The sequence below is a fragment of the Falco biarmicus genome, chromosome 8, assembly GCF_023638135.1.
Source record: "Falco biarmicus isolate bFalBia1 chromosome 8, bFalBia1.pri, whole genome shotgun sequence".
In the NCBI taxonomy this organism is placed as follows: Eukaryota; Metazoa; Chordata; class Aves; order Falconiformes; family Falconidae; genus Falco; species Falco biarmicus.
In genome coordinates this window covers 59,993,534-60,019,389 of record NC_079295.1, presented here as the reverse complement: position 1 = coordinate 60,019,389, position 25,856 = coordinate 59,993,534, and the positions used below count along the sequence as shown (strand labels likewise).

General features: G+C 50.9%; 3 protein-coding genes across 8 annotated transcripts in view; 1 reads left to right on the top strand and 2 right to left on the bottom strand.

Annotated features, from left to right (window-relative positions):
- Positions 1 to 8,576, bottom strand: part of MGAT4B (alpha-1,3-mannosyl-glycoprotein 4-beta-N-acetylglucosaminyltransferase B) — a 52,039-nt gene extending 43,463 nt beyond the window's left edge. The window contains exon 1 of one of the 2 annotated variants that reach the window (XM_056348965.1): positions 8,339 to 8,576. In XM_056348965.1, the coding sequence (XP_056204940.1) occupies positions 8,339 to 8,435 (97 nt within the window). In that variant the 5' untranslated portion in view covers positions 8,436 to 8,576. The remainder of the gene's footprint in view (positions 1 to 8,338) is intronic. The other variant, XM_056348967.1, reaches the window with a different exon arrangement.
- Positions 8,577 to 15,440: 6,864 nt separating this feature from the next.
- Positions 15,441 to 20,399, top strand: SQSTM1 (sequestosome 1). Of its 3 annotated transcripts, none has more exons than XM_056348969.1 (8): positions 15,442 to 15,684; positions 16,205 to 16,300; positions 17,137 to 17,366; positions 17,471 to 17,627; positions 18,111 to 18,197; positions 18,726 to 18,967; positions 19,227 to 19,434; positions 20,085 to 20,399. In XM_056348969.1, exons 1-8 carry the CDS (start codon positions 15,507 to 15,509, stop codon positions 20,240 to 20,242), a joined length of 1,356 nt encoding a protein of 451 aa, XP_056204944.1. In that variant the 5' UTR covers positions 15,442 to 15,506; the 3' UTR covers positions 20,243 to 20,399. The 3 variants fall into 3 exon arrangements, with proteins under 3 accessions (XP_056204945.1, XP_056204944.1, XP_056204943.1); XM_056348968.1 differs by having other exon boundaries at positions 15,443 to 15,684; positions 18,108 to 18,197; XM_056348970.1 differs by lacking the exon at positions 18,111 to 18,197 and having other exon boundaries at positions 15,441 to 15,684.
- A 401-nt stretch (positions 20,400 to 20,800) lies between these two features.
- On the bottom strand, positions 20,801 to 25,726 carry MRNIP (MRN complex interacting protein). Of its 3 annotated transcripts, none has more exons than XM_056348974.1 (7): positions 25,107 to 25,726; positions 24,976 to 25,035; positions 24,646 to 24,743; positions 23,396 to 23,465; positions 22,972 to 23,105; positions 22,031 to 22,133; positions 20,801 to 21,550 (listed from the first exon to the last, which is right to left on the bottom strand). In XM_056348974.1, exons 1-7 carry the CDS (start codon positions 25,185 to 25,187, stop codon positions 20,942 to 20,944), a joined length of 1,155 nt encoding a protein of 384 aa, XP_056204949.1. In that variant the 5' UTR covers positions 25,188 to 25,726; the 3' UTR covers positions 20,801 to 20,941. The 3 variants fall into 3 exon arrangements, with proteins under 3 accessions (XP_056204949.1, XP_056204950.1, XP_056204951.1); XM_056348975.1 differs by having other exon boundaries at positions 25,116 to 25,726; XM_056348976.1 differs by lacking the exon at positions 24,976 to 25,035.
- Between the last annotated feature and the right edge of the window lie 130 nt (positions 25,727 to 25,856).

Genomic DNA, 25,856 nt, shown 5'->3' with positions numbered 1-25,856 from the left:
CAGCCCCATGCCACAGGATGAGCTCTCGCTGCCCAGCCACCTGCGCACGGTGCCTGCACGAGCATCCCCACAGCACAGCTCCGCTCTGGGAGCCAGGGGGTTTCTCCTGGGGGGCTACACCCCGCCTCACCATCACTCCTGGGACCCAGAGGGACCTGGAGCAACCCCTGACACCCAGCGCAAGGACCAGCACCACCTCCTCCCCAGGCAGCCCAACCCTTACCAGCTTCCACCCAAAATCATTGCTTCGAGATAACGATGCCACACTATTAGTTCATCATCTGGTGAAGTTCCTCAAGTGGTGGGTAACTGGAACTGGACAAGATTAAGAGAGGGAGAGAAGATGCCCATCCTGGTCGTTTTCTGTGACATCAAAGGAAGGAAAGGAGAAAACCCAGGGAAATGATTACAAAGAGAAAAGATATCAAAGCCAGCTCCGGAGAGAGTGCGGTGAGAGACGGCATGAAGGAATAGTTAGAACACGAAAGGCAAGATCAAATAAAAGCAAAAGATCACAGTCTGGGCACAGAGAGGAGGGAGGGGAGACCACCACTTTTTGCCAGCATCAACTGAATAACTCATTTGACAGGTGCCTGTCTGTGGTCACGGCTGAGTCAGAGTCCAACACTGCCCAGGTCCAGCCACCCACCAGGCAACCCCCACGGGCAGGTGCTGCCCTTGCTCTTCACACCCAGCATGGGGACACGCCACGGGGACGCTGCACAGCCGCTCAGCTCCCCGCGCACCCCTCTCCTGGGAGGAATACAGCGATTTAGTTCTCACTCGGAAAACTCCTCCAGCTTCTTCTGCATGAAGTTCTTGATACTGGCAGGGTTAGTCTTGCTACTATGCTTTCACTAAACCAGGCTTTACAAACACGTAGTGCTATTACACGTATCTTAAGTAGCTCCTGTCTCAGTATTGGGAGTGTTTCTTTGATTATTTACAAGGACTTCTGAAGGCTACACAACTTTTTTGGTACCACAGGCTTCTTATCTAAGCCGTGAAATTCCTTGGAGCAGTGAGTGACAAAAAGGGGTCTTCAGGTTAAACCTTATTTCCAGAAAGCTCTCACTATCAGGGAGAGAAGAAAAACCTGTGTTCTCTAAGGTAGTCTTGAAAATTTGATCAGGATGGTCTAAAAACTCATTGTGGAACAGGAGCCGGCCAGGTACCGGCATGGACCCAAGCCAACACTATGCTCTTCCCCCAGCTCAGCACCCATCCCACTACCCACAGCTCCTAAACCATGAGTACAACAATTACAGTCACAAGTAAACAGACACTGCAACGCAACAAAACTCGTTACGAAAATAAAAGGCAGGGAAATTTTTGCATAGGAGCTTCTTTAAAGCCTAATAATTTACATTTTAATGCTACTGCTGTCCACTTTAATATAAGCAGAAATGAAAACGCCTTGCACAAACATGTCTAGTCACTTCAAAATACACATTAACCTTTAGGTATTTATCCTGTACATAGAGCAAGAGGGCAGGAATATTAGGGGAGCAACTCCAAGGCAGGGGCAGGCAGGAGAGAAGGAGCTACGGAGCCGTCTCTGTGCATCAGAGGCATGTCCATGCTAATGCACGGAACCTGGAGACTTGAATGTGACTTGACACCGGGAGAAAAACAGACGGAGAAGCAGACAGTGCTACAATTAATGCAGAAAGAGATGATTTAAAACAGGAATCTGCCCTTCCTAATTTTCTTGCTTTGCAAGAGAAGCCTGATGTGAGCTCAAAAACAAACTCAAGAAGGGCATCGCTGGATAAACAGCCCCCTACACTTCAACTGAAATAAAAAAGGCAGAAAAAATGCATTTCTTCCCATCAAAGACAACAATCCTCTCCCTGAATCAGGAAGCTGTTAAGCAACGCTTGGTCAGCACTCCCCGAAAAGCCTCTCCTCCTAACAGCCTTAACCTGCCAGCCCCCGCCAAAGCCCTCTGTTTATTTTAATAGTTTCCATAATTCTTTAATTTGACCAGTGACTTCTGTCACCACAGCAGCCCTCTTCACCCACCAAGCCCCACGGATCCCTTGGGCTTTGTCTCGTGAAAGAAAGTGTCACCGTTAGAATTGGCACGATAACGATAGAGAAAACCTTCACGTGACACATAAAGCTTCGTCTCTGAATACTGAGATGGGCGGCTGCCCCAGGACGGATATTTGTTCGTGTTTCTTTATACCGTGAACTGAGAAATTGGTGCTTTGGTGCCTCGTTTGGGTTTTGTGACCAGGGAGAACCACGGCTAACCCCAGCGCACCCGCAGCAGCCTGCCAGCATTGCCCAATCTATTGCTAAAGCCATTTCTCCATCACTTAGCAGACTTCAAAGCTTTCTAGAGATGACTGGCAGCTTCACTTAAACTAGCCAGCTATAGATGTGTTTTACATTAAACACTAAGTGAATAATCAATGAACATTCAGGATATAAGCACAAATCAATGACTTGTTTTAGATGAATCAAAGGAATCACAAACGAGAAAGGGTTTTGTTCTGTAACAGAAGTAAACCAAGAGATGTACTTGATGTGACTGGGGATGTGCGTATTAACCTCTGCCTGCTCCTCTCCTACACACCAACACAGACCCTGCTGTCACAGAAGGACGGCTGTGTCCTCCAGACCCCAGTGACAAGAAATGTCACTGTCCCCAGAGAGCAGATGGGAACTGAGGTACAAAACCAACTGATTGACTTTCCCAAGACTGAGAGGGATATGGATAGCAAGGACCCAAATCCAAGTCTCCTGTGCTAGGGAACACTGTCCTGATTAGGAGAAAGCCCTCTTCCACTTCCAGCAACTTCAACCCCATCACGCAACCTCAGCTCTGATTGCTGGAGCAGCAATGGGACACGTGCACGTGCAGTGCAGGTCAAGAGCCTCTTTAAAGACCTAATAAAAACTGGAAAGAAATAAAACCAGAAATACAGGTGACTCCAGGCAATTAAGGATTTGATAAATGATTATCAACAGATTGCACGGTGTCCCTCGCTCTTAAGATGAATTTGGTCAAATCATACATGGGATAATTTTGCAAACGCTGCTGCATTCCAGCCACCAGTCCCACACAACATCTGCTGAGCACCACAAAGGCTCTCAGAAATGCTCCCGCACACCTTTTTGTTCACCATGCCTTTTAATAACAGATTTCAAACCTCTACAGCTCCTCAACCAGGTCCCCACTGCACCTCCTCAGCCATCAGAAGCTTATGCTGGGTCTGCTGTTGGCATCTCTCCTCCTGGTAAATGCTTCCAAGGGTTGTAGTGAAATGACCCCAGCGCAGACCCAGGCTGTCACTCGCACTCATCTGGCTGTAGCCAGTGCCCAAGACCTCAAAGAAACTACAAACACTGAAGTCAAGCTGATGCAGGCAACAGAAATGGAAAAGCAGCAGGAACCATATGCCACAAGATAAGGTTCGTATTTCGCAGTATCACAAGCTTTGACTCCGCTGCTCCTGGAGCGGATTAGCGTCCACGGCTTTTATGCATTATATAAGGAGACTTTGTAAACACACCCCAAGGACCAGCCCTCCGGGTCGAAGTCTGCTTCCCACAAAGGGCACTCCGAGCAAGAGAAGCATCCTGCCACGTGCAGCACTGGACAAGCAGTATTCCTTTATGGAGATGCTGCCTGAGCCTGCCCTGCCACAGCGGGCACTGGAGCAACACTGCAGCTGGTGCCCCACGCTCCCCAGCACCCCAACATCCCGCTCCCCAGCACCCCAACATCCCACTTGCAAGCCACAGGAGAGACCCCATGCTCAGACCTGCACCGAGATACCCACCTGGGGTGCCAGGGGAAAGGCCTTCAAGGAGCTGCACACATCTATCCCGAAGGGCTTTCACAACGCCCACGGCAAGGACAGCTCCCACGGGGTGAGCATCCAAAATACCGCACAATCAGAACTCATTTCAGGGGTGCAAAGCTGCTGTGTAAAGCACAACCCCACTTCGCAGGTAAACAGGTACAGAGGTGCCTACCAGCTGTGGCTTTATAGCGGAAACCTGGAGCTGGCTGATACTGAGCACCTATAAATCTTCGAGGGTGGAAAAGCCTGCACAGGCAGTGTGGGCACAGAGCCCACCCTGAGCTACAGAGCCATACCCTGGAGGTCCAACCCCAACCTCAAAATGCAGCATTTCCAAGGGGCAGCATACTGGGAGTCTCCTAAAAGGGTCACCCAAGGTTTAGCATTTCCTATTCAGTAAAAAAAACAAACACCCAACACTTAAAGACCAAATATCCTGCAGCATTTATGGCCCTGGAGCAGGCTGCAAGGGGCAAAAAGAAGGGCTGGAAAGACGGTAGATGGCTGGTTGGTCAGTCAAAATGAGAACAGACACTATGGATGAGAACTGAACAGTTTTCATCACTGGAAAGAAAAAAACACACAAAATTTGATTGCAGCTAGGTTAAAATGTTTGCCTTCACCCCATCTGCAGCTTTGACTTATCTAGTCAGGCAAGCTGCCTGGTGCTACTGAGCCCTCCGTAAGACCCCCCCTTGTAATCCCCACGTCGGTCACGCTAATGCCCGCGCTTGCCCAAGCCTTCCCGGAGGCTTGATCCTCCAGCGGCAGGTCGCCTTCCACAGCGAAACCTTTCGTGTCCACCCCATGACAGCAGGTTACAGAGGAGCTTCTTCCAAGGCAGCTGCTTTTGAAAGTTAAACCCTACTTAAACCTAAACTCAGCACACAGGCGGTCCAGCTCCAAACCACCCCGTGACGTTGGACATCGGCCGCCGGTGACTGGTGGTGCTATTTGAGGCTGCGCTTCTCTCCCCGCTCCAGCAGACTATTTCAAACCTCATTTATAATTGGAAAGAGGCAGCATCTGTTTTTGCAGACCACGAGGGCAAAAATTTACTAATAAGCACAGCACAGCAAAACACGGTTAGGGGGTAAACAAACCCTGCGCTGGTCACAGAAAAGCAGCTCTGGAGCTGGTTTGACCTGGTTTATTTTCTTTCAACTCATTGTTTTATCCTCCCAACACAGAGCGGCAAGACAAGCAGGCTCTGTGATGCTGTATGTGTGAGTTTTTCGTATTGTTTTATTTCCCATTGGAGGCAATGCAGACACCTTGCCGGCCTTCCCCAGAGTGCCACGACAAGAGCAGCTCAGGATCACCGGGAATTACCTCTGGTCACTCACGGGGGGCGGCCGGTGTTAGAGAGGACTGGTAAACACAAAGTCTTTGAAAAATAAGGGGATGGGGATAAGGAAGAGGCAAGAAATTATCAAATCATCAGCTTAATGTCAGCTGAAGTGCTTAGAAGACAAGGAGAACTTCAGCAAGAGCTAACCTCTGTTTATCAAGAACAATCTATCATGAATTTCTGTGACAGTGTGCCACGACTTGCAGGAAGGGGAGAAGAAACAAAGATTTTGGAGGGACCTCTGATAGTCTCCATGCATGTGCCCGTAACACAGCTAGGGACACAGAGGCTGGACTGAGCCACCCAAAGGTGGGCTCACAACTGGTGGGAAGACTACTGGTGAGCTGGTCGTTGCCGCTCTTTGAGCACAGACTGGGAGGACCTTACTGAAGCGGGTTCCAGGGGAGCCCATCCCAGATCTGATACCGTTTGGTGTTTTCATCCATGACTTGGCTGACAGCAAAGAAAACAAGCCAACTGCCTTTGAAGTCTACACCAAGCTGAGAGGGACTGCAAGCATGCAGGAGGACAAGATCAGAATTCAAAATGATCCTGATACTTTAGAAGAAGCAGTCTGGGGAAAAAAAAAAAAAAAAAGAAGGACACAGTTCAACAAGGACAAGCGTGAGGTAATGCCATTTGGTAAGAATAATCAACCAAGCAAATACGAGATAAGGAAAGAGAAGCAGGAAAAGTTCTGGAGAAGAATGGCTGAAGGGTGGGTGAGATAAAGAAAATGAAACACCAGTCATCTGCGGCAAAAGTAAAAAGCAAACACACTGGGATGTATAAATAGGATCATTGTGTGTAGGAGACCTGAAGTAATCCCTTATTCTTCTGAGCAAAAACAAGGCAGCGACTTCAGCCCTGTAACACGGGCTAAGCACCACTCTTCATGAAGGATGATGGAATGATTGAAGGAACCAGCCTGGTTTAATCTGTATTAGCAGGGCCTAAGAGGAAACACGGTAGCAGCTTCCAAATATCTAACAGGCTCCTGCAAAGAAGGAAGAAACTTTTCTGCCTGTGCCCAATAAATGGAAAAGAGCAGCAATCATGAAACCAAACTGAAGGAAAAAACCTCTTCTGTTCAGATCATAAGAAAAATCTAATAGCAGGGCCACTAAATGTCAAACAGATCGTTTGGGGAGCTTTGGCATCTCTGTCACCAGAGGTTTTTAAGAATGAATACAGTAAACATCTGTCAGGAAGGCACTGGTTATCACCAGTCCCGTGTAGGGGCAGGAGATGGACTGAATGACCTCTCAAGGTCTTCTCCAGCTCTGTATTGAATAACAGGCCAGTACATAAATGACCATAATAGCCGGAAACCTGGTGTGCTGACACAGCCTGCCCCGCGTTATTTGTGACCTGTTGTAGCACTCTGTTTTGCAAGAGACGTGCTGCTGTCAGAGGGAAACGCATATCCCAGGGAGGGTCCTACCAAGAAGGACAGGGACAGTGGCACCCAAAGTGGTTGTTTTGGCACTTGAATGAGCAATGGGGAAAAGCTACCTGTTAAAAAATAGAAGTGAGTTAAAGGCCGACTAAGGCCAACACAGTCCAGACAGCACAGACTACCTAGCGGGGCTGGCCACCCTGCTTCAGAAACCAGGAGCGACTGCCTGGAGCCTGTGCAGCACCGCACGCTGGGTTCGCTTCGTTGACGTGAGGGAGCTACGAGCAAGACGACTGCTCAGCGGTAGCCACAAGGGCTCCTCTGCCCCTACACAACTTACCACGGTCTAGCATTTCTGGCTGAAAGCGCATACACCACCACCCAGTTATGCAAACATTTCGTCCAGTTAAAAATCTCACCAGCAGAAGCAAACCGATCCCCTGGCAGCACCCCTGCATTGCAAGTGCCCATCACCCAAACCTCTGCGGGAGGCAGCTGTGGTGGGATTTAAATCGTGTTAGCAGCACGACAGGAGAGCCCTGCTGGTGATGAACAAGGCAGAGGGGTCCAAGCAGCTGCCTGTCAGGTGCCCACAGCTGCCAGGAAAAGGTGGCACATCCCAGGGGCTCCTGCCCTGCTGCTGGGGAAGGGGCTGAGCTGAATGGGTACCTACATGGGCTCGTGTCATCCTGCCCACTGGAGTCAAAAAGCCTTCCCCCAGTGCTGCCCTGCCCCCATGCCAGCCTGGCACCACGCGCAAGCTGCACCTTGTGAGTGTGCACGGTGTGCCACGGGATTGCAAAGCCATCAGGTCACGTCTTACACTTGGCAAAAGCTGCTTCTCACCTGTAGTGGGGAGAGATGCTTATCTGGTGAGGGGGAAGAGAGGGTCAAGGGCTGGACGGCCAGACCGCCCGCCTTTAATGACCTCCGAAATTGCAAGAACTGGAAGAGCGGAGTGACCAGCACGAGCACGCCAGCCTGCACACCCATACACGAGGCAAATACACAATTCAGAAGCAACTACCAGAATCGTACCCCAGGCCAGTGTAAATCTGGCGCGCTGCTTTAGCGAGCAACAGGATGGGGAAACGCAACTGGTACACTGTCAGGAAAAAACAGCCCCGAGCATCCCTGCGATGCCGCCGCAGGATTCCCCCGCAGCCTCGACGGGACGGGGCCCCGTGCCCCTGCCCCAGAGCCGCCCGCTCCGTGCCACACCAGCACCCGTCCCGCACCCGTCGAAGTGCTGGGCTCAGCACCCAGCCGCAGCAGCCGTGTGGGGTGCGGGGAGGGCAGAGCTGCTCCCATTCACCCCCAGTGCGCCCAGGGACCCCCAGCATCTGAGGGCTCCCCGGGTTTTGGCACCACCACCTCCCCGCGAGGGTTCAGCCCGCCGGGTCCCCCGCGCCCGCGAGGGTTTTTGCCATAAACGCGGGGGCTTAAGGGAAGCGAAGCCCAGCACGCCCCGACCCGCAGCCCCCGGCCCTCCCTGGGCCCCCCAGGCCGCGCCGCGCCCCGGGGAGGGGCGGGGACCCCCAGGCCGGGCACCGCCTGCCCCGCGCACGCCCGCCCCGGGGAGCCCACGGTCCCGGTCCCGCGGGGACCGGGGGTCACCAGCGGCACACGGTCCCCCGCCGGCGCCAGCGGGATGCTACCGGGCAGCATCCCCCGGGGTCGCGCAGGACCCCGCCGTGTCCGGACCCTAGCGGAGCGCCCCCCCGCCCCACCTGCCGCCCCGGCGGCGGGGTCGCGGCCGAGCCCCCCTACCTTTGTGCCCGCCGAAGGCGCCGTACCAGGAGAGCGAGAGCAGGGCGCACAGGCAGCCGAGCAGCAGCGTGAGCGCCGTGCCGCTGCGGAGCCTCATCGCCTCCTCGCCGGCGGGGGCGGCCGCATGTCCCGGGCGCGGCGCGGCCTCGGCGGCCCCGGGGCCCCGGCGAGCGCGGAGCGGAGCGGAGCGGGGCGCACCGCCCGCATGCAGCGCCCGCGCCGGGCCGGGCCGCGCCGGGGCGGGCGGGCGGGGCGGGGCGGGGCGGGGGCGGGGCCAATGGGCGGGGCGGCGGCGGGCGGCGGGCGCCCCCGTGCGGAGAGCGCGGGGCCAAGCGGGCAGCGGGCGGGGGGGCGGGGGGGGGGAGGGTGTGTGCGCGCGCCTCTGTGTGTGTGTGTGTGTGTGTGTGTGTGTGTGTGCGTGTGTGTGTTTGTGTATCTGTGTCTCTGTGTGTGTGTGTGTGTGTATCTGTGTGTCAGGGTGTGTACATGAGCGCTCACTCATGGGTTACATATATAAATGTACATATCCAAATACTTGGCTTATCCCCATAGATGTAGACATGGATACTTGTGCACATACATATGTCCATACAAAAATACATACATCACTGTGGGTGCCTGCACGGGTCTGTGCACGTGTGTATGTGTGCACACACGCCTGGCTCTGTGTGTGTGTGTGTGTGGGTGGCATATCTCTGTGTGTGTGTGTGCCCGTGTGTGCCCGTGTGTGCCCATATATGTGGGGGGGGTGGTGTCCATACACCTCCGTGTGCGTACACACCTGGGCCCCTACATCCATATGTATATATGCACGGGGGGGGGCGCGTCTCTGTGCGTGGGGGCACATACGGAGTGTGCGCGTGGACCCCCACGTCCGCACCGCTGTGCCCGGGCAGTGGTGTGGAAATGACCCTCGACGCCTGGGCTGTGCGCGGGTGCCTATGGACGGGGCACGTGCTCAGCCCCTGTGCACGGGGGTCCCGGTGCCCTCAGAGGGGGGCTGTGCACAGCCGCGGTGTGGGGCTGTGGGGTGGCGTCGGGGGCAGCAGTCCCCGCAGCCCTGCCAGGCGTGCGCACTGCCATTTCCACAGAAGCGTTCCATCTTGGTTAAGGAAACAGCATCTAATGTTTATGGAGAGAAAATCGATGCCAGATGAATATTGCAAGTGGAAGCCGCCGTCTGGAAGGACATCATTGCTCTTCCAAAGGACCTGGCATTCAGGGGTTATGGCCTCAAGCTGCTTGCCGGGATGAATGACAGAAGAAATCAGATTTTTAAATTATTTTCCTTGTATTTTCTTCTCTTAATGGGTCCAGCTTTATTTCATTATAGACCGGGAGGAGCTGTACAGCGAGGGCTGGCTCGAAGCACGGCGTTTACACGCCTCCAACGCCTGAACTTGTTCCTGCGGTTGGTCGTGAGGTCAGGCAGGAGTTGGCAGCTCCTGTGCCCCCTGTGTGGGTACATAAATCCTCCGGAAAAAGTTGTTGTCTTCCATTCCCTGGAGCTCTTTTAGTGCTTAATATTTTTATTATTTATTATATAATATATTTTTATTATTTATAAACACATACTGTTTGTTAATACTATTAATATAAATATTTATCAGATGTATAAATATTGTAGGACTGGCTTCCAGTGATCACAGTCTGTTGTTCAGAAGGTTTGGGTCCCTTGGAGAGCGAGGCAGAGCGACGCACACGCCGTGCCGGGGCAGGAGCAGTGACCCAGGCGCGTGGCCATGCTCCCCCACAGCCTGGATGGCAGGCGGCCGGCAGGGATGCGCTGGGAGCCCAGCACGTCTCCTCCTGGCAGCATTCCAGCTGGCACAGGAATCCTTCTGAAATGGGGAAATCTGGCAAATTTTCCTGCTGGAGCGGCGAGAAGGGAGTGCAGCACCCAGGAGGGGTGGGCGCAGGGGCTGCCTTGGGGTGCTCTGGGCGACATACGTGCCTCGTTGACTGCCGTGCACGTGTGTGAGGGAAAGCACGGGTTGCCCATTTCTGCAGGAGATGGTCTCACCTACCTGCATCCTTAGGCTTTTCTCTCGTTTATGAAACAAACCTTATTTTTCAGTCTTGAAATGGCCTCTCCCAGCGATTAGGAAATCTGGGAAGGGAATCGGCAGAGGGAGCCAGTTGGACGTTGGATGGCATGGACAGTGTCTGCCTGGCTGCCAGAGGCCAGCAAGGAGCTGCAGGACCCCAGCACAGACCATTGCTCCCGCTGGGCACGTCCCTGTGTAGGGAATTGCACCGAACATCACTCTTGGGACTATTGAAAATAACCGAGGGAGGCTGGATCTGTGCTTCCTCACCGGGATTTTGCAAGGCATTGCCCAAGCAACAGTCACCTGCCGTGAGCCAGCAGCGGCCCCGTGTCTCGGGGCTGCCGAGCCCTGGAGCACTCGGCCGGCTTCACGGAGAGCGGCCACGTCCCAGGCTCAGACCCCCAGCCCAGCACACCCACCCCTGCCTCACTCCTCGGCCGCAGGCAAAGCCGCAACCACATCACCAGTGGCATTTCCACCATTAGAGCGAAGCAAACAATCCCAGAAGCTCCATCCCACCCAGCCTGCTGGCTTTCTCGCCTTAAACCTATGGATTAAACCCAGGAGCCCACAGAGGGTTCACAGGAATTACTGGCAAGTAAGAGCTGCTTGTGGGGAAGGCGTGTGAAATCCTGCGGCCGTTAAAGAGTTGGAGAAATAACATGACACGTTTTAGTGCACTGGCTGTTGGCTCTTTACTTTCAGATGTGCAAAACACTCCCACTGCTCGGGATATGTGGTGTGTCTGCAGCAGAAGAGAACAGAATAACATTAATAATTTCTCCAAGACAATTAATTAGACTCACTCCCAAGGATAAAGCTTAATCTGATTTCTGCTGTTACACTTTGTCTTCATAAAAGTCTGCAGAATTGAGTGAGCTTTGTACCACTCACATGACAAAAACCTTGGGCTCTCCTGGAAAAAAATGAGGGGCTAAGTAAAACTGCCAGCACTTGCAGTTTTTCTATCAGACTTGCAAAGTTCCCTTTTACTCTTGAAGTCCTTCCCTCTTATCCCAGTTTTGGCTTTTATTCTGTTTTCAATAAGCAAGTTTTCAGCCTTGGTCCTTCTGCAGAGCAAAGTTTAAAATAGTTTAAAGTTTAAAAGTGTAAAGTTTAAAATACGCAGAGACTTGAAACCCCAGCAGCAAATAAACAGAGGGAAGATGTTTTTTTTAAGGTGATCCCATGATCTTTGAACAATTGATGTTGGCAACGTGGTAGAAATGAGGGCCTTCTGCAGAAAGCACTCCGATAGCAATCCATAGGTCCCGAGGGCATTAGAGAAATTAGAAAGAGAAAACATTTATTAGGTCTAGATATAAAAAATAATCCAGATTTATAGCTGATTTTATCTAGCACTCTAAAGAGCTTGGCTCTGGAGTTTGGCCCACCCATGAGCGGGGCCAGGCTCGGTCCTTCCCAGGCTGCTTTAAGCAAAGAGCACTTGCTGTTCTTCTCATAAAACAATGTAATTTCATTTTCTATGTGTTTTATAGGCTGCTGTGTTCAAACATCACCAGGGCTTGTTTCACTGCAGTACAAATGTTTCCAAATTCTCCTTAGCCACCAGAGATGAAGATCAATCACAACAGGGTGCTTACCTTCCATGTGTTGACATGATGCTTTAATTCAGGGCAAAAGCTACAAGTCAGGTTCTCAAAGCAAAGCTCACCCCAAGCAATTTGTGTAGGCTGCAAAAAGTGCCTTCCCACCTTGGAACACAAAACCCTTATGTATTTGCACAACACCGATTAGCGTGCTTGTGCTTTGTGCCTCCCCTCCACCTGTTTTCCCTATCTGTTCCTCTGTCTCAATGAAAAAAATGACCCACGGTTTTCTGCCCTTAAAAGTTTTACGTTGCACCAATGAGAAATGGTGCTGAGCCTATGTAAACACCTGACGTGGCAGAGGTAACCTTCAGGAAGACTCAACCTCAGCAATGAGACAGCAAAAAAAAAATAAAACCACCCCACTGCTCAGCTTTCCCTGCTGCCTGTGCTGTTGAGGAAGGAGGGTTTCTGCTTTGGAGACAGCGAACAGTGTTTTCGCTGGGCTGGCGGAGGAAGGAAGCTGGGGACCAGGCTGAGTCACCAGCGTCTGACCTGATGTGTCTGGAGCATCCCGCACCTCTCCAGAAGCCTCTGGAAGGTGTGCATGTCACTGCAGCAGTGCGTGGACCGTGGCACCCAGTCCAGCCCAGTGAGGACCTGCTGCTGCTGCTCTGTGCCGTCCCTCCATCACCGTACACTGTCCCACCAGGGCCGGGGGCCAAGCCCTCCCCTGCTCACCGGCATTGACGGGGCAGTGATGGGGGCCTCAGGCTGGAGTGGTGACTTGGGAAACAATGCCCTCTGGAAAATCATCAGCCTCTGCTGTCATTTGCAAGCAAAGACTGGACACCCCCCTGCCTTCATCCTGCCAGGACTTCACTGCCAACAGAAGTTTGGGCATAAGGAGTATTTCTGGTGATCGTGCCCTCGGAGCAAGAATCTCACCAAATATTTTTAAACACTTCCGAGCAGAAAGTGGGTGTAGAGAGAAATCAGAGCACCGCAGGGATGCTAATTGCTCCTTTTTGAGCCTTTCCTCTATAACTTTGAAATTTTAAACTCAAACAGCTTTTTTCCCATCCCCGTTGCTGTTTCTTCACTACATCCATCTGCAAAGCTGGCTGCTCAGCAGCTAGGGCTGACAAACCACTTTTTGGGCAGGGGTTGCTATGATCCTATGGGATTCCTAAGGAACCATAAGAAAACATCCACACAGCCAGTGCGTCATGCTGAGAATGCCAAAACCCAGATCCTCCAGCAAACGGAGTGAAAAACATCTCAAGTTAATATGTGTGGGAATCCGGCACAGCTTCTCACATGGCCTCTCCAGGGGGCCGAGGAGCATCCAGCGGCGCATCCCAGGGCTCAGGGCTATAGGAATCATGGCAGAGTGAGGTCTGGGGTCTGTGCCAGGGAAGGGCTCACTGGGAGGAAATCCCCGGCCTCGAGGAAGAGGAGGAGACAACAACTCACTGAGTCACCCCAGTCCTGTGACCGGTGAGGTAAGCTAACAGCAGGCTGGTGAAAGCCTTGTTTTCCTCATGTTTTGTAAAAGTGCGTGATGTCATGACCAGAAAGCTGAGCATGATTCAGCATGTTCCACCAGGAGAAGAGAAATTCCCTCTGGCTTTGGCCCCTTCTGTATTTGTCAACTGGATTAAAGGTCACATGGAAGAAAACTTAAGATTTCTGTTTTCAGTTCGGTGTGTCACCTGATAATTATAAATGCGTCAATTAATCTGGAGACACAACTGGCTTGAAAAGACCCAGCACCTTGAGGACAGACAACACACTGTGCCTCAAAAACCTGGGCAGTGATGGAAAGGGGAATAAGGGATTGGTCCTGTCTGGGACAGCAGCAACTCGGCACCTAAGGAATGAACATGCTGGGACTGGGTCCCAAAATACAAACCTCTCGCTCTGTAAATGAGACCAAAAGTGGCTATTGGAGTCCTCAGGAATAGGCCATGAGGTGGACATGCTGGAGGTGCTGCTTGGCAAAGCAGATTCAGCGTTGGCAGAGTGTCCTGTACCGCCTGCCCTGCTACCGCTGGTCCCTTTTCTGATTCTATGGAGAAAAAAAAAATAAAAAATTATGTCAAGTCAGCAACTTTCACCAACATTTTCAGAACTAAGGATATACATAGCAAAGAGGCAAAAGGGAAGGTGAGTGCAATATGCCTTTGGTGTGAGACCAAAGTTTTCAATATCTTGTGCTGTAAAAGCCGGTGAATCATTCCCTGTGCAGCATCATTCATGCTTAAACCTGAGTCTGCTTATGTTTAAACTTTAAGTCAGCACTTCACAGTGGAATATTTGCCACGTCATACCTAGAAATCGAAATTCCTAGAAAACTTCTGAAGTTAAAAAGGGCAACCCTTTCCATTGTAAATACTATTTTCCAGAAAAGTGTGGTGATTTCAAAATTGCCACACATATGCCAAAAGTGTATCTATACAGAAGGCTGAGTGTTAAACATACATACTTTAGGTCAAGAAATAAACTGCCCCCCATTGTGGAAATTAAAAATCACCCTTCTCTTGATTGCAGAAGATGATAAATCATGACAGTTTCTCCTAAGTTTTTATTATCTTAAACGAAGAAATATGTCACTGAGAGTCAGAGTGGTCAGGCCCTTGGGTGAGAGGAAATTAACACCAATGAGGAACGTAATAATCATTGATCCATCTTTATTTAATTAGGTTTGGACAGCACAGATGGTGTGTTCTGCCAGCTGGACTCTCCTGTGGCCAGATTAAGATGCCTGTCAACTGTATTTTATCTACAAAAAAATACTGCTGCCAACCGACTTGGAAAGCCCCCAGAACATCCTCCTTAATGTCAGTTGTGTTTATTTTTGTGTGTATCTTTATTTTTAGCCCCCCCCTTCCAAAACACTGGGTTCAGGGAAGAGCATTAGCTGAAGAGTTACTTATTCCAGCCACGCTGAGCATGCAAACCCCTGTGACGGGTACTGCCAGCCTGCTTGGCCATGCTGGCCCCAACGCAGAAGATGTGGGTGACGAGCAGGACTGGGGTGGCCAAGCGCCACATTAGCACATGCCCCAGCTAATGCTGGTGGCTACTGCCAGCAGTGACGGGGACCCGCTCAGCCCGGGGCTACCCCGTGGGTCTCGGAGGCCACGTGGCCACCCGGAGGGTAGTGATGCTGTGCCCACTGCCCGCTGCCCGGGCACGTCCGGTGCTTCTGCGCTCAGCAAGGCCCTGCGCCCCCAAACTGCCGCACGGCCGCGCAGGGCTGAGCACACGCGGGCACGTCCCAAGTGTTCGCGCGTTCCTTCGGCTGCGGGAAGCGCCCGCTTCAGCACTCACCCCGCTGCGCTGCACGCAACGCACCGAACGCGGCCCGCGGCGCGCCCAGAGGGGGCGGAGCCTCTGCCACGGGGGCGTGGCCTGGTGCGCGGAGGGCGGTGGTAGGGGCACGGCCTGTCCCCCCCGGGGGCGTGGCGAGCGCCGTGCCCCGCCCCCCGCGGCGCTATAAGGCGGCGGCGTAGCCCCGTGTGCCGCTCGGCCCCCGCCGGCAATTCCTGCTGCGCCACAGGCATGGCGGCGCTGACGGTGAAAGCCTACCTGCTGGGCAAGGAGGAGGCGGCCCGCGAGATCCGCCGCTTCTCCCTGCCGCCGCCCGCCCGCTACCAGGCCATCCACGACCGCGTCGCCGAGCTCTTCCAGGGGCTGCTGCGGGCCGGGCCGCCGCCCGCTTTCCGCATGCACTACAAGGGTGAGCAGCGGGACGGGGGGGTGTCCTCTGCGCACCGGGCCGGCCACGCACCGGCAGCGGGTCCGGACCTGAGATCGGCCTCCCTGGGGGTGGGAGGGCCTCGGGGCGCGGGGTATCCCCGCAGCCCCCCGCGGGATCGGCCTCCCTGGGGGTGGGAGGGCCTCGGGGCGCGGGGTATCCCCGCAGCCCCCCGCGGGATCGGCCTCCCTGGGGGTGGGAGGGCCTCGGGGCGCGGGGTATCCCCGCAGCCCCCCGCGGGATCGGCCTCCCTGGGGGTGGGAGGGCCTCGGGGCGCGGGGTATCCCCGCAGCCCCCCGCGGGATCGGCCTCCCTGGGGGTGGGAGGGCCTCGGGGCGCGGGGTATCCCCGCAGCCCCCCGCGGGATCGGCCTCCCTGGGGGTGGGAGGGCCTCGGGGCGCGGGGTATCCCCGCAGCCCCCCCACAGGCTCCCCCCCTACTCCGCCAGGCACCTCCCGTGATGCCTGACCAGGCACCTAATCCTGCACTTGGCCCTTTCTAGATGAAGACGGCGACCTGATCGCGTTTTCCACCGACGAGGAGCTGGAGATGGCGATGCCTTACGTGCAGGATGGCGTCTTTCGTGTTTACATCAAAGGTAACCCGTGCAGCTCCGGAGGGCGGCTGCAGGTCTCTGGCTTCACGCTGCTGGCTGGCAGCGCTCTGAAAATGGGAGCAGCAAGGTCCAGCTCTTGTCCTTGTCCTCGAGGGCCTGGCATAACCTGTAACATTCTGGGGGGAGGTGAAATAAAGGGCAGGGTAATACGCCAGAATATGAATCCGCCCTGCTGAGGTGGGGTAAACAGATCACAAGTTTCCTCCTAGCTCTGTCAGCTCAGCTGGCCCAGTGCGAGCCACTGTTGTCATCCTGGCTCCCTGGAAACGCTGGCCTGGCACGAGTGTCTTTAATAGTCACAATGCATTAGGAAGCCTTAATTCCGGCTTATTCAGTGCATAGTTGCTACCTCGTCCATTCTGTTCACGTAAATACCTGCAAAGCTTTATCTGCAGCCCATCTAATGAGTCACACCAGCCAGCGGCTGTTGTCCCTGTTCTCATGTGTTATGTCTCCTGGCATTTCTTCCTAACTGCCTCTCCAGAAACATTTTGTTCCTGCAGTGCTTAGGAAGGTAGGATAAGAAGCCAAAGGGGGTAGCGCAGCACTAATCTAAAATAAACATGCTGGGGGAGTGTTACAGATCAGGCATGCTCAGTTTGAGGAGCAGGTATCTTTGCAAAACCCCTTTGCACTTGGTTTAAGTTCTCTTACATGCCCCTGGCTTGCATTTGGCAGCCAGTGTAAAAATAAACTGACCTAGTAAGTCAATACTGCTCTGACAAGGGTTGTTTGTGCTTCCTCCTGTGCCTGATTTCCAGCCTTTAAATAGTAACCTCATTCTTGATGCAAAGTTTCCTTTCCTTTCCTTAATACAGAGAAGAAGGAGTGCCGGCGGGAACATCGTGCGCAATGCAGCCAGGAGCCTTCCCGTGAGATGGTGCACCCCAATGTGATCTGTGATGGCTGTGACGGACCGGTGGTGGGTGCCAGGTTCAAGTGCACTGTCTGTCCAAACTATGACTTGTGCAGCACCTGTGAGGGTAAAGGTATCCACAAGGAGCACAACATGGTGATGTTTCAGAGTCCATTGCTAAATCCTTTTGAGGTGAGCAAAATCCATGGAGGGGAACTAACAAATGGGGTATTCCTCAAATTTAAGTCATGAGTTTGTGACTGTGTGAAGAGTCACATGAATGTTACCCTTTACAGTGGCTTCCCCGAGGACGCTGGCTCCGTAAAATGCGGCATGGTGTTCCACCTTTCCCATGGATGCACTGCTGGGGATATCCTGGCCCGGCAGGTCCATGCCAAAACTCTGAACAAGCCCAAGCCAGTGCTGCAGCCTCCAGTACACCTGCTGCAGAAGGTAAGAGGAGATGCCCTAGTAAACAAAGTGGTGGTGGAGCCAGGCTAGCTAAGGATCTGCAGCATAGGGTAGAATCTGGGTGGAAAAAGTCAACATAGGAATGAATCTAACTTGCTTGAAATAATTAGCAGCTTTCAGCACAGAGTGGGATTATTTTAAGGCATGCTTGGGCCCATGCAGTCAATGAGGATGCAGAGAGAAAGTATCTGGAACCAAACCAAGCTGAGCTGTTAGGTCAAGCATGGCACTACTCTACTCCAGATCTGCCTTTCAGCATGGCTAATGAGCCTTAACAATGCTAATGCCACTGGTTTTCTGTTCCAGGGGTAGCTCAGAGTTAGTTTTTGTCTCTGTACTGCCTTTGTTGTGCAGTGTATCTGAGTGACAGGAAACGAGCACCAGGATCTCCTTGGGGATACACTCTGTAGGTGCTCCTTCCTTCTGAGCTTCCATGTGTGCTAACAGAAATTGTTTTTCTAGAAGCTTCTACTAACAGCCACCCTCAGGACCCCAATGTCACCTTCTTAAAGAATGTTGGGGAGAGTGTTGCAGCTTTTCTGAGCCCCCTGGGTAAGTGACTTAGTTTGTTATCCCAATCCCTGAGACTGGCTTAAAGATCCTTCTAACAGGAGCAGCAATCGGCTGTTGTGACCGATACTGGAACTACCTCATGCCGCTAAGCCTTGAAGGCTTAATTTATTCCTGGTACTAATAATGCTGAGGCTTAGAACAGCCACTTGGTACCTTTTCAGAGCCCTGCTTTGGGAGGAAATGAGGAAAGATTTCATTAACATGTCACCACTGCAACACTAACTTTAAGTTGGTAGTGACTTAGGATTTTGCCTGGCTTATATGGACATGGGTAACTTCTGCCCTGACCCTCTAAAAGTATGTCTCGTCAGCCTAGAGGAAGAGGACTATTTGGTGCTTAACTATTCTTTGTTTAAAGAATGCTTTGCTTTTTAATTCCTGCGTGTTACCTGGCAAACTGTAGGATTACAGAAATCTTACAATGTTCAGACAAGCATTGATTCATGCTCATTGAGGACTGTGCTTTGGAAATTTCTAAGACTTCCTCCATCTCAAATGCCATTCTAGGTATTGAAGTTGATATTGATGTGGAACATGGAGGACAGAGAAGCAAAGTGACTCCTGCTTCTCCCAGTCAGGAGAACAATGCTGAGTCAAGCAGTGGTACTTTTGACCGGAATGTTCAGACCAAACCAGATTGGAATAACACTGATTCTGCTACAGAAGTAAATACTGTTGCAGAGCAGATGCAAGACATGGTGATAGATCCTGTGCCTACACAAATGGAAGATGGCAGCTTCCAGTCCCAGGTACAAAAATTATGATGCTAATTTAATGATGCTTGCTGAGGCATTACTAAAAAGGAAAGTAATAAAATTTAGTACATATTGTGGGACTGAGTATTAAGATCTCAGCAGATTGTGATACACAGTATGTTTGCTTTACATGTTTGCAGCAAAGGTATGGGACTTCTTGTGGGTGTAACCCTGTATTAAAGGCAGATAGTAGGAGCATGCATCCTGCCTGGAAAGCACTGCAGCACCTGGACCTTTTTTCTTTCCATTTCAGGAACACAGTGAGTCTAGCAGCTCATCAGGGGGTGATGAGGACTGGACCCACTTATCTTCCAAAGAAGTGGATCCTTCCACAGGTGAATTACAGTCTTTGCAGATGCCAGAGACGGAGGGTCCCAGCTCCTTGGATGTATCTCAGGATCCTCCCCAGCCAGGACCTACAGGACTGCGAGAAGCTGCACTCTACCCACATCTCCCACCAGGTATGAGAATGTGTCCGGGTTTTGTAGCTGAGAGTGATTTTTCACTGCAGAGCTGCCAATGTGGCTGACATAAGTAGTCCTGCTTTTAGAAATGGTAGAAACCAAGGTCACATAAGTTACAGCTAAACTTGTCTGTGACTTTGGTAGCAGGTATGGCAGCTCTTGCACCCTGTTAGAGGCAGCCAGGTGGTTCTCTTGAATGTAGGCAGCTAAGTTTTAACAAGACTTCAGACATTAGACTAATATCCCATTTGAGCAGCATGAAAAAAGATGGTATACTAAATCATGTCCTTGCTGCATACTCTTGAGGAGAGCCTCTTGTAATGCAGGATGCGAACTAACACATCCTGTGGCTTTAAGATGGCATTTTTGTGGTGGGAGGCAGTAACACTATACAAGGCCACTTAACTAAGATAAACAGCAGAGTCCTACAGCAAGGCCAGCAAGTCTGACTCAGCAGTTTTCTTAGCTGGTTATGTCTCTTTTATCTCGGACATCTGCCCTCCTGACAAAGGAGAGTGTGTCTTCCAGCATTCAATCAGCTATGCTAGATTTACTAGAAGTAGTGCCAGCCTACCTACTGTGTGGTATTACAGCCTTGGCTGGTTTGCCAATTACATGAAATATTTAAACTGTTCTTCTCTTAACAGAGGCAGACCCTCGCCTCATTGAATCTCTGTCCCAGATGCTGTCTATGGGCTTCTCTGATGAGGGGGGATGGCTCACTCGACTCCTGCAGACAAAGAACTGTGACATAGGGGCAGCACTAGATGCCATCCAGTATTCCAAGCAGCCACCTCACGTGTAGTAGTCTGTGTAACAAAAAGCACTTTCCTTCTAACTGAAAGCAGACAATACAGTACAACTCACTCAGCGGTTCATCTTTCTTCCTGCTAAGGGTTTGTGTCTCATGTTTCTAAGTGCTTGTAGAACAGAGGAAAAATAAATACTACTTCATGTGCTGAGCGTGTGTGGGTGTTAATGTATCACAGCTGTATTACCTGGTTTAATGTAGCCTAGTTAAAAGACTAGAGGGACTAGGCTAAGAGTCTGTGATTTTTACCAAGTGCTCCCTGTGCAAGGAGGCAGTCTAGGACTGCAGGCCTGCCTTTTAGCACATACTGTGCTATACCCTTAGGGCTACAGTTCTGAGGAGAAATGAAATGCTTTGCTGGCTCTGAAGCCTGTTCTAGAAGAAAGGATTGCTATGGGAGATTGAAACAAAGCATAGTAGAGGGGGCTGTAGTTTCTAATGGGGAGGTAATCACAGAATTGTATTGGCCAGGAATCCTATCTGATAAGGTTGCTAAACAAAACTGCATAACCCTCATGCTTGCCCACTGCATCAGTCTCTTCCACTCTCAAACACAGCCATAAAACAAACAGCTTTAATAGTACAGTTCTGTAAGGCTTCAAATAAAGCTAACTTGAGTTCAAAGTTATGCCTCAGTACTCAATATACCAAATACAGTGACAGACAAGCAAGCAACACCAGAGAGGCCTGAACTCAGAGATCATCATCAAACTCCTCCCCTGTGCAGAAGAGTCGTTCAGAAGAAATATTGCTAGGCCTTGGCCCAGCATTACAGTTAGTAAGGGTGTTTGCCTTCGCCTTGCTCATGCTATCCAAGCAGCACCCTCCTGCAGTGGTTACACCACCAGATCCTGCCCCTATCAAATAGCTTTGAGGTGCTTTCAACAACACATCCTCCTTAATTGAGCAACTGGCACTGGGGACCATGGTGCCAGGCAATTCTGAGGCAAGCCGCCCAGTACCAACAACACACTCTGCAAATTCAAAACCTGTACCTTGACATCGAGTTCTTCGAGCCTGTTCTGAGCACTTACTGGGCATACCAGCAGCCGCTGCACTGGTGCTGCGTAGTCCCAACCTTCCACTGCCCTCCTGTGGTGACAAGGTGACCCTGGCAGCATTTCCACTACAGTTGTCAGAACATGTGAGAAATTTTTCCCACTTTGAGGGCTTGTTACAAGCAGCTGGGGTTTGTGTATTCTCCTCAGGCACTACAGACTTGCAGACAACAGGAACCATCCTGTCTCCAGAAACGGCATCTCCATGATCTGGATCTGGCACTGCCACTAAACATTTCTTGCGCTGAAAGAAGAAAGAGAGATTGGTTATAAATCCAGCACACACAGCCAAGAAGCAGGCAAAAAAGGAGCACTCGGGTCCTTCAGATGCACCCAAATTCTCACCAGGCCTCCAAGGCAGAGCTGAGGCTCGTGCTGGGTGGGCCTGCGAAGACTCAGGCCAACCTCACCACCACTGCAGATAATCACAGTAACCTTAACGACTGCAGCAGGTGCCACTGCTCAGTAAGGCAAGGCAGCATAGATTGCAGCTGTGCTGATAGAGGAATCCGGCTCAACCAGTCTGTCTACACAAGGTGGCATTGTCTTTGACTAAAGCCTTTCAGAGACAAAACTCCTGACACAATTTTCTTCTCCTCCCCAGGCATTCAAATAGAAGAGCAGAGAAAGACTCATAAAAATTCAAAATTATGATGACACAAAAGAGCAGTGTTCCCTTGACCTTTGTTTTACTGGTAGGAAGCATTTTCTACAATTGAAATACCTCAGCAGTTTTAACTTTTTTGGCTTGGTAGGCAAGATGGAAAACTCCATTTTCTTCTACATACTCTGCAACATCACTGGAGAGGAAGCTCTTCTGGTGTTTCCTGGTCAAGAAAACCATTCACAAAGAGGACAGATGAGCTCCACTGGATTTTTTTCACAAATCACCAGAAGTGTTCATAAAATGCATGGCTCTAGCAATAAGAGGAGTTTTAGTCCCTAATACCAAATCCCTGCTCAGCTATTTATTTTTTTAAAAGAGAGAGAAAAAAGAAATACGTAAATATCTGTAGTGAAAAACAAGAAAGAATTTAGAATTTGAAAACAGAGAATGTTAGTTAATCCTTACAGTTAACAAAACATGGCCTTGGCAGAAGGAATAGACACCATAAATATGTCAAGCTGGGACACAACAAGATAAGCTCAAGGAGAACCAAATGGTTAATGAGACCAAACAGAAAATTACTGGAACTGTGCGTGCACTATCCTAATTAGCATACTAAAAATCCACACTCGAGCAAAGAAAGCCCCCTCCTCACAGAACATGGGCGGTGAAAACCAAGAATGCTGTATCTTTAAAAGGAGCCAAGCCTCGTAAGAACCAATGAGAATTAACTGACTAAATGTAATTATGAACAGTTTTTTGATGTGTATAAAACAGTTTACTATGTGTTAAGAGGTGTGCTAGCTGTGTGGGTTTACCACCTAGCACCCATCTCTGTGCAGACATGCAATGAACAAATACCTCGGCTCTGTGTGTGGTTCTGCTCTTGCACAACCAGGCAAAGAACCCAGATGTGGGGTAACAAACTCAGGTCTACGCTGCAACCTGTACTTTGTTCAGCTATCAGAAGTGAGCCACCTCCCACACCTCCAAACCAAATGTCACCACCTGGGGGCAAGAATTACCAAAAAAAATCTCAACCAAAAAAACTTTCGTACCTTTGTTCCTCCACTGTGTTCTTCCGGGAACAGAACTGTTGCCTTTCTCTATCTGCCTCCTCCTCCCCATCTTCCTGATCTTCACTGTTCTTGTCCAGATATTTACTCCAGCGACTGACCTGTGCCCTTCCCTCCTACAACACAGGAGAATTACTGAAAACAGCAAAATACAGGGCTCTCATTTTTGGAATTATTAAGCATGTGCTGAATGCCTCAAATCACAAGTTTAGGCCATGTTCCCAGGCTCAGTATCCTGGTGGAGCAGAGAGTTTCTGTATACATCTCATTCTCTCTTTGCTGCAGCTGCTCTGATTATATACACTAGTTCAGCTGTCTGAACCCAGATAAAGGGATCGCTGATTTCGCTTGGATTCACCTAGGTCAGTATGGGTTGGTATTTACCTCAGCTTTGTAGGTATCTTACCTGCCGGACTGAACTGCCTTCATGTTCTGCTGCTATATTTTTGCTGTCATTTACAGATTCTTCTATGCACCTAGAATAGAGGTTTAAATTAATGTTTCTAGAATACAATTCTGCTGATTTGTGATCTTCAAATCACCTAGTCACAGGACAAGGGACTGGACAGAAAGCATGGATAGGAACACTGGATAGCAGGCATGTCAGAAAAACAAAGGTTCTGTAGAAAAGCAGAGGTCAAATGAAAGATTTGCAAGATATATTGCCCAAATACTTGAAAAAAAAATCTAGTTAGAGGGTAGCCTTCCTTCTTTCTATACAAATAGAGTAGCAAGTTTGATCTAAAGCTGTTAATCATGCAAGACAAATTCTAATTGATCATAACAAGGGATATAACAGCATGTCTTTGGGGCAGCAGCTTAAACCCACTAAGTATATCCCGAACAACTGAAGGAAAAGGGAAGTTATTCCACCACGTTTTGAGAACAGAAATAGTAACCCTTTTTGACGAAGTGAACAACAGTGGCTGTTCTTCACAAAGCTTAACCCTGAAGTACTACACAACTATGTTATCTAACTAGATATGTTGACCAGATAGATGACTGATTTCTGAAAACAACCTTGAGTAAAAAGGAAGCTGGACTAGTTCAAGACCAGTTCAAGACCAGGCGATTTGTAAACAGATTCAAGAAGGAAATAAACAGGAAAGCGCTACTCAGATTTTCCAGCAGGAATTACATCCAAGTGTTTGCACTAAACAAGTCTTTTTATCAATAGCAGCAGTGATTACTCAACAGATTCAACAGTCTGAAACCCCCAAGTGCCAAAAGTTAAGTAGCAACAGCTTAGAGTGGAGGATGTTTTCTCTCCAAGGATGTACCTCTGCACCGCTTGTCAGTCCGTAAGATGGACATCACAGTCAGCTCATCAAACAGCAAATAAGAAAGACCATTAAAAAAAAGCACAACCAAAACAAAACCCAAACCCTTTTGCCTATCTTTTAACGGGTAAAGGCCTGACCAACCCACACTATTGATAACTAAACTTACCTGAAAAAATTCCTTGTCAAAAGAAACGTGTCAAGACACTAAACCCAACAAAGAGCTTGTTCCTAAGAGGTGACCACAAAACTGGCATGTGTCATGGCTTTACAGGACAGAACACCCTCCATGAGCTCAAATAAGGCAACAGGCTGAAGATGCACATCAACTGCAGCACATCAAAAGAAACAAGCAGATAAAGATTAAACACTCTACCGAGATGTCCACCTGACTGCTTCCTCCGCCTCTCCCTGCAGCAAGTTTAATTTCTGGACATGGTGCCTACAGTCCAGGCCAGATCCTTGGCCGTAAATCTGCAAAAAATTAATTAAAAAAAAGCTTCGGGAGCAGCCAGAAGGAAACGGCGCAAGGTGAGGCTCCCCCAGGTGATAGCGACACACGGCTGAGAGCGGGTGGTGTGCTGGGCAGGGCTCCCCAGTGCCACCCCACAGGGCTCCCCGCCACCGCGCTGGGCTCCCCAGTGCCACCCCACAGGGCTCCCCAGCACCGCTCTGGGCTCCCCACAGGCCCGGCCCAGCCTCTCACCTTCTGCACCGCCTGCCGCTGGCCGCACACGCTGCAGCTCCACTTCCCGCTCCGCTTGGCCTAGGAGGGCGCAGAGGGGGTCAGTGGCAGCCCGTCCCCCGCTCCCGCCCCCCGCCCCGGCCCGCACCCACCTGCTGCACCTGGAAGAGACGGCAGGAGCAGCACCGCAGCACCCAGAACTGCGGCGCCATCCCGCCGCCCGCCCTCGCCATGGCAACCCGCGCTTCCGGCCACGTGACCGCCGCGACCAGCGAGTCGCCCGCTCTGCCCCCCAGTCGGCCCAGCGCCCCCTGGCGGCACAGCCTCCCCACAGCCCCCGCCGCTCCTTCTGTAAAGCCGGACAGCCGCCGCGGTCCTCCCACCGGCGGGATCACCGCAGCACCAAGGGGTGCGAGGGGAGCTGGGGGGCGTGGGGGGGCTGCAAAGGTAACCCCCTGCCGCGGGGCAGCGTGTGTGCACCCGCCTGAAGCGGCATCGGCCTCTGCCACACTGAAAGTAAATACAGAGAAGAATAATTAAAAAAAATTAAAAAAAAAAAGGAGAGAAAAAAACTGAAAAAAGATGGAAAAAAGAAAAATAAGAAGGAAGAAAAAACAGTAAGAAAGAAAAGGAAAAAGAAAAGGAGGAAGGGAAAAGAAAAGGAGGAAGGGAAAAGAAAAGGAGGAAGGGAAAAGAAAAGGAGGAAGGGAAAAGAAAAGGAGGAAGGGAAAAGAAAAGGAGGAAGGGAAAAGAAAAGGAGGAAGGGAAAAGAAAAGGAGGAAGGGAAAAGAAAAGGAGGAAGGGAAAAGAGAAAGATCAGACTCCAGCCACACCAAGTGTGCTCTTTGAGATCACCTCCACGGACAAAGAACAAGCAATATACCATGAGCCCAGAGAAATAA

Coding starts and splice junctions, on each gene's coding strand:
- MRNIP (XM_056348974.1), bottom strand. CDS start 25,187: ATGGCGAGGGCGGGCGGCGGGATGGCGCCGCAGTTCTGGGTGCTGCGG. Junction 23,466..24,645: donor GCAGTCAGGTGGACATCTCG/GTAGAGTGTTTA, acceptor CCTCTATTCTAG/GTGCATAGAAGAATCTGTAA. Junction 21,551..22,030: donor AAAAAGTTAAAACTGCTGAG/GTATTTCAATTG, acceptor TTCTTCTTTCAG/CGCAAGAAATGTTTAGTGGC.
- SQSTM1 (XM_056348968.1), top strand. CDS start 15,507: ATGGCGGCGCTGACGGTGAAAGCCTACCTGCTGGGCAAGGAGGAGGCG. Junction 16,301..17,136: donor CTTTCGTGTTTACATCAAAG/GTAACCCGTGCA, acceptor TCCTTAATACAG/AGAAGAAGGAGTGCCGGCGG. Junction 19,435..20,084: donor CTACCCACATCTCCCACCAG/GTATGAGAATGT, acceptor TTCTCTTAACAG/AGGCAGACCCTCGCCTCATT.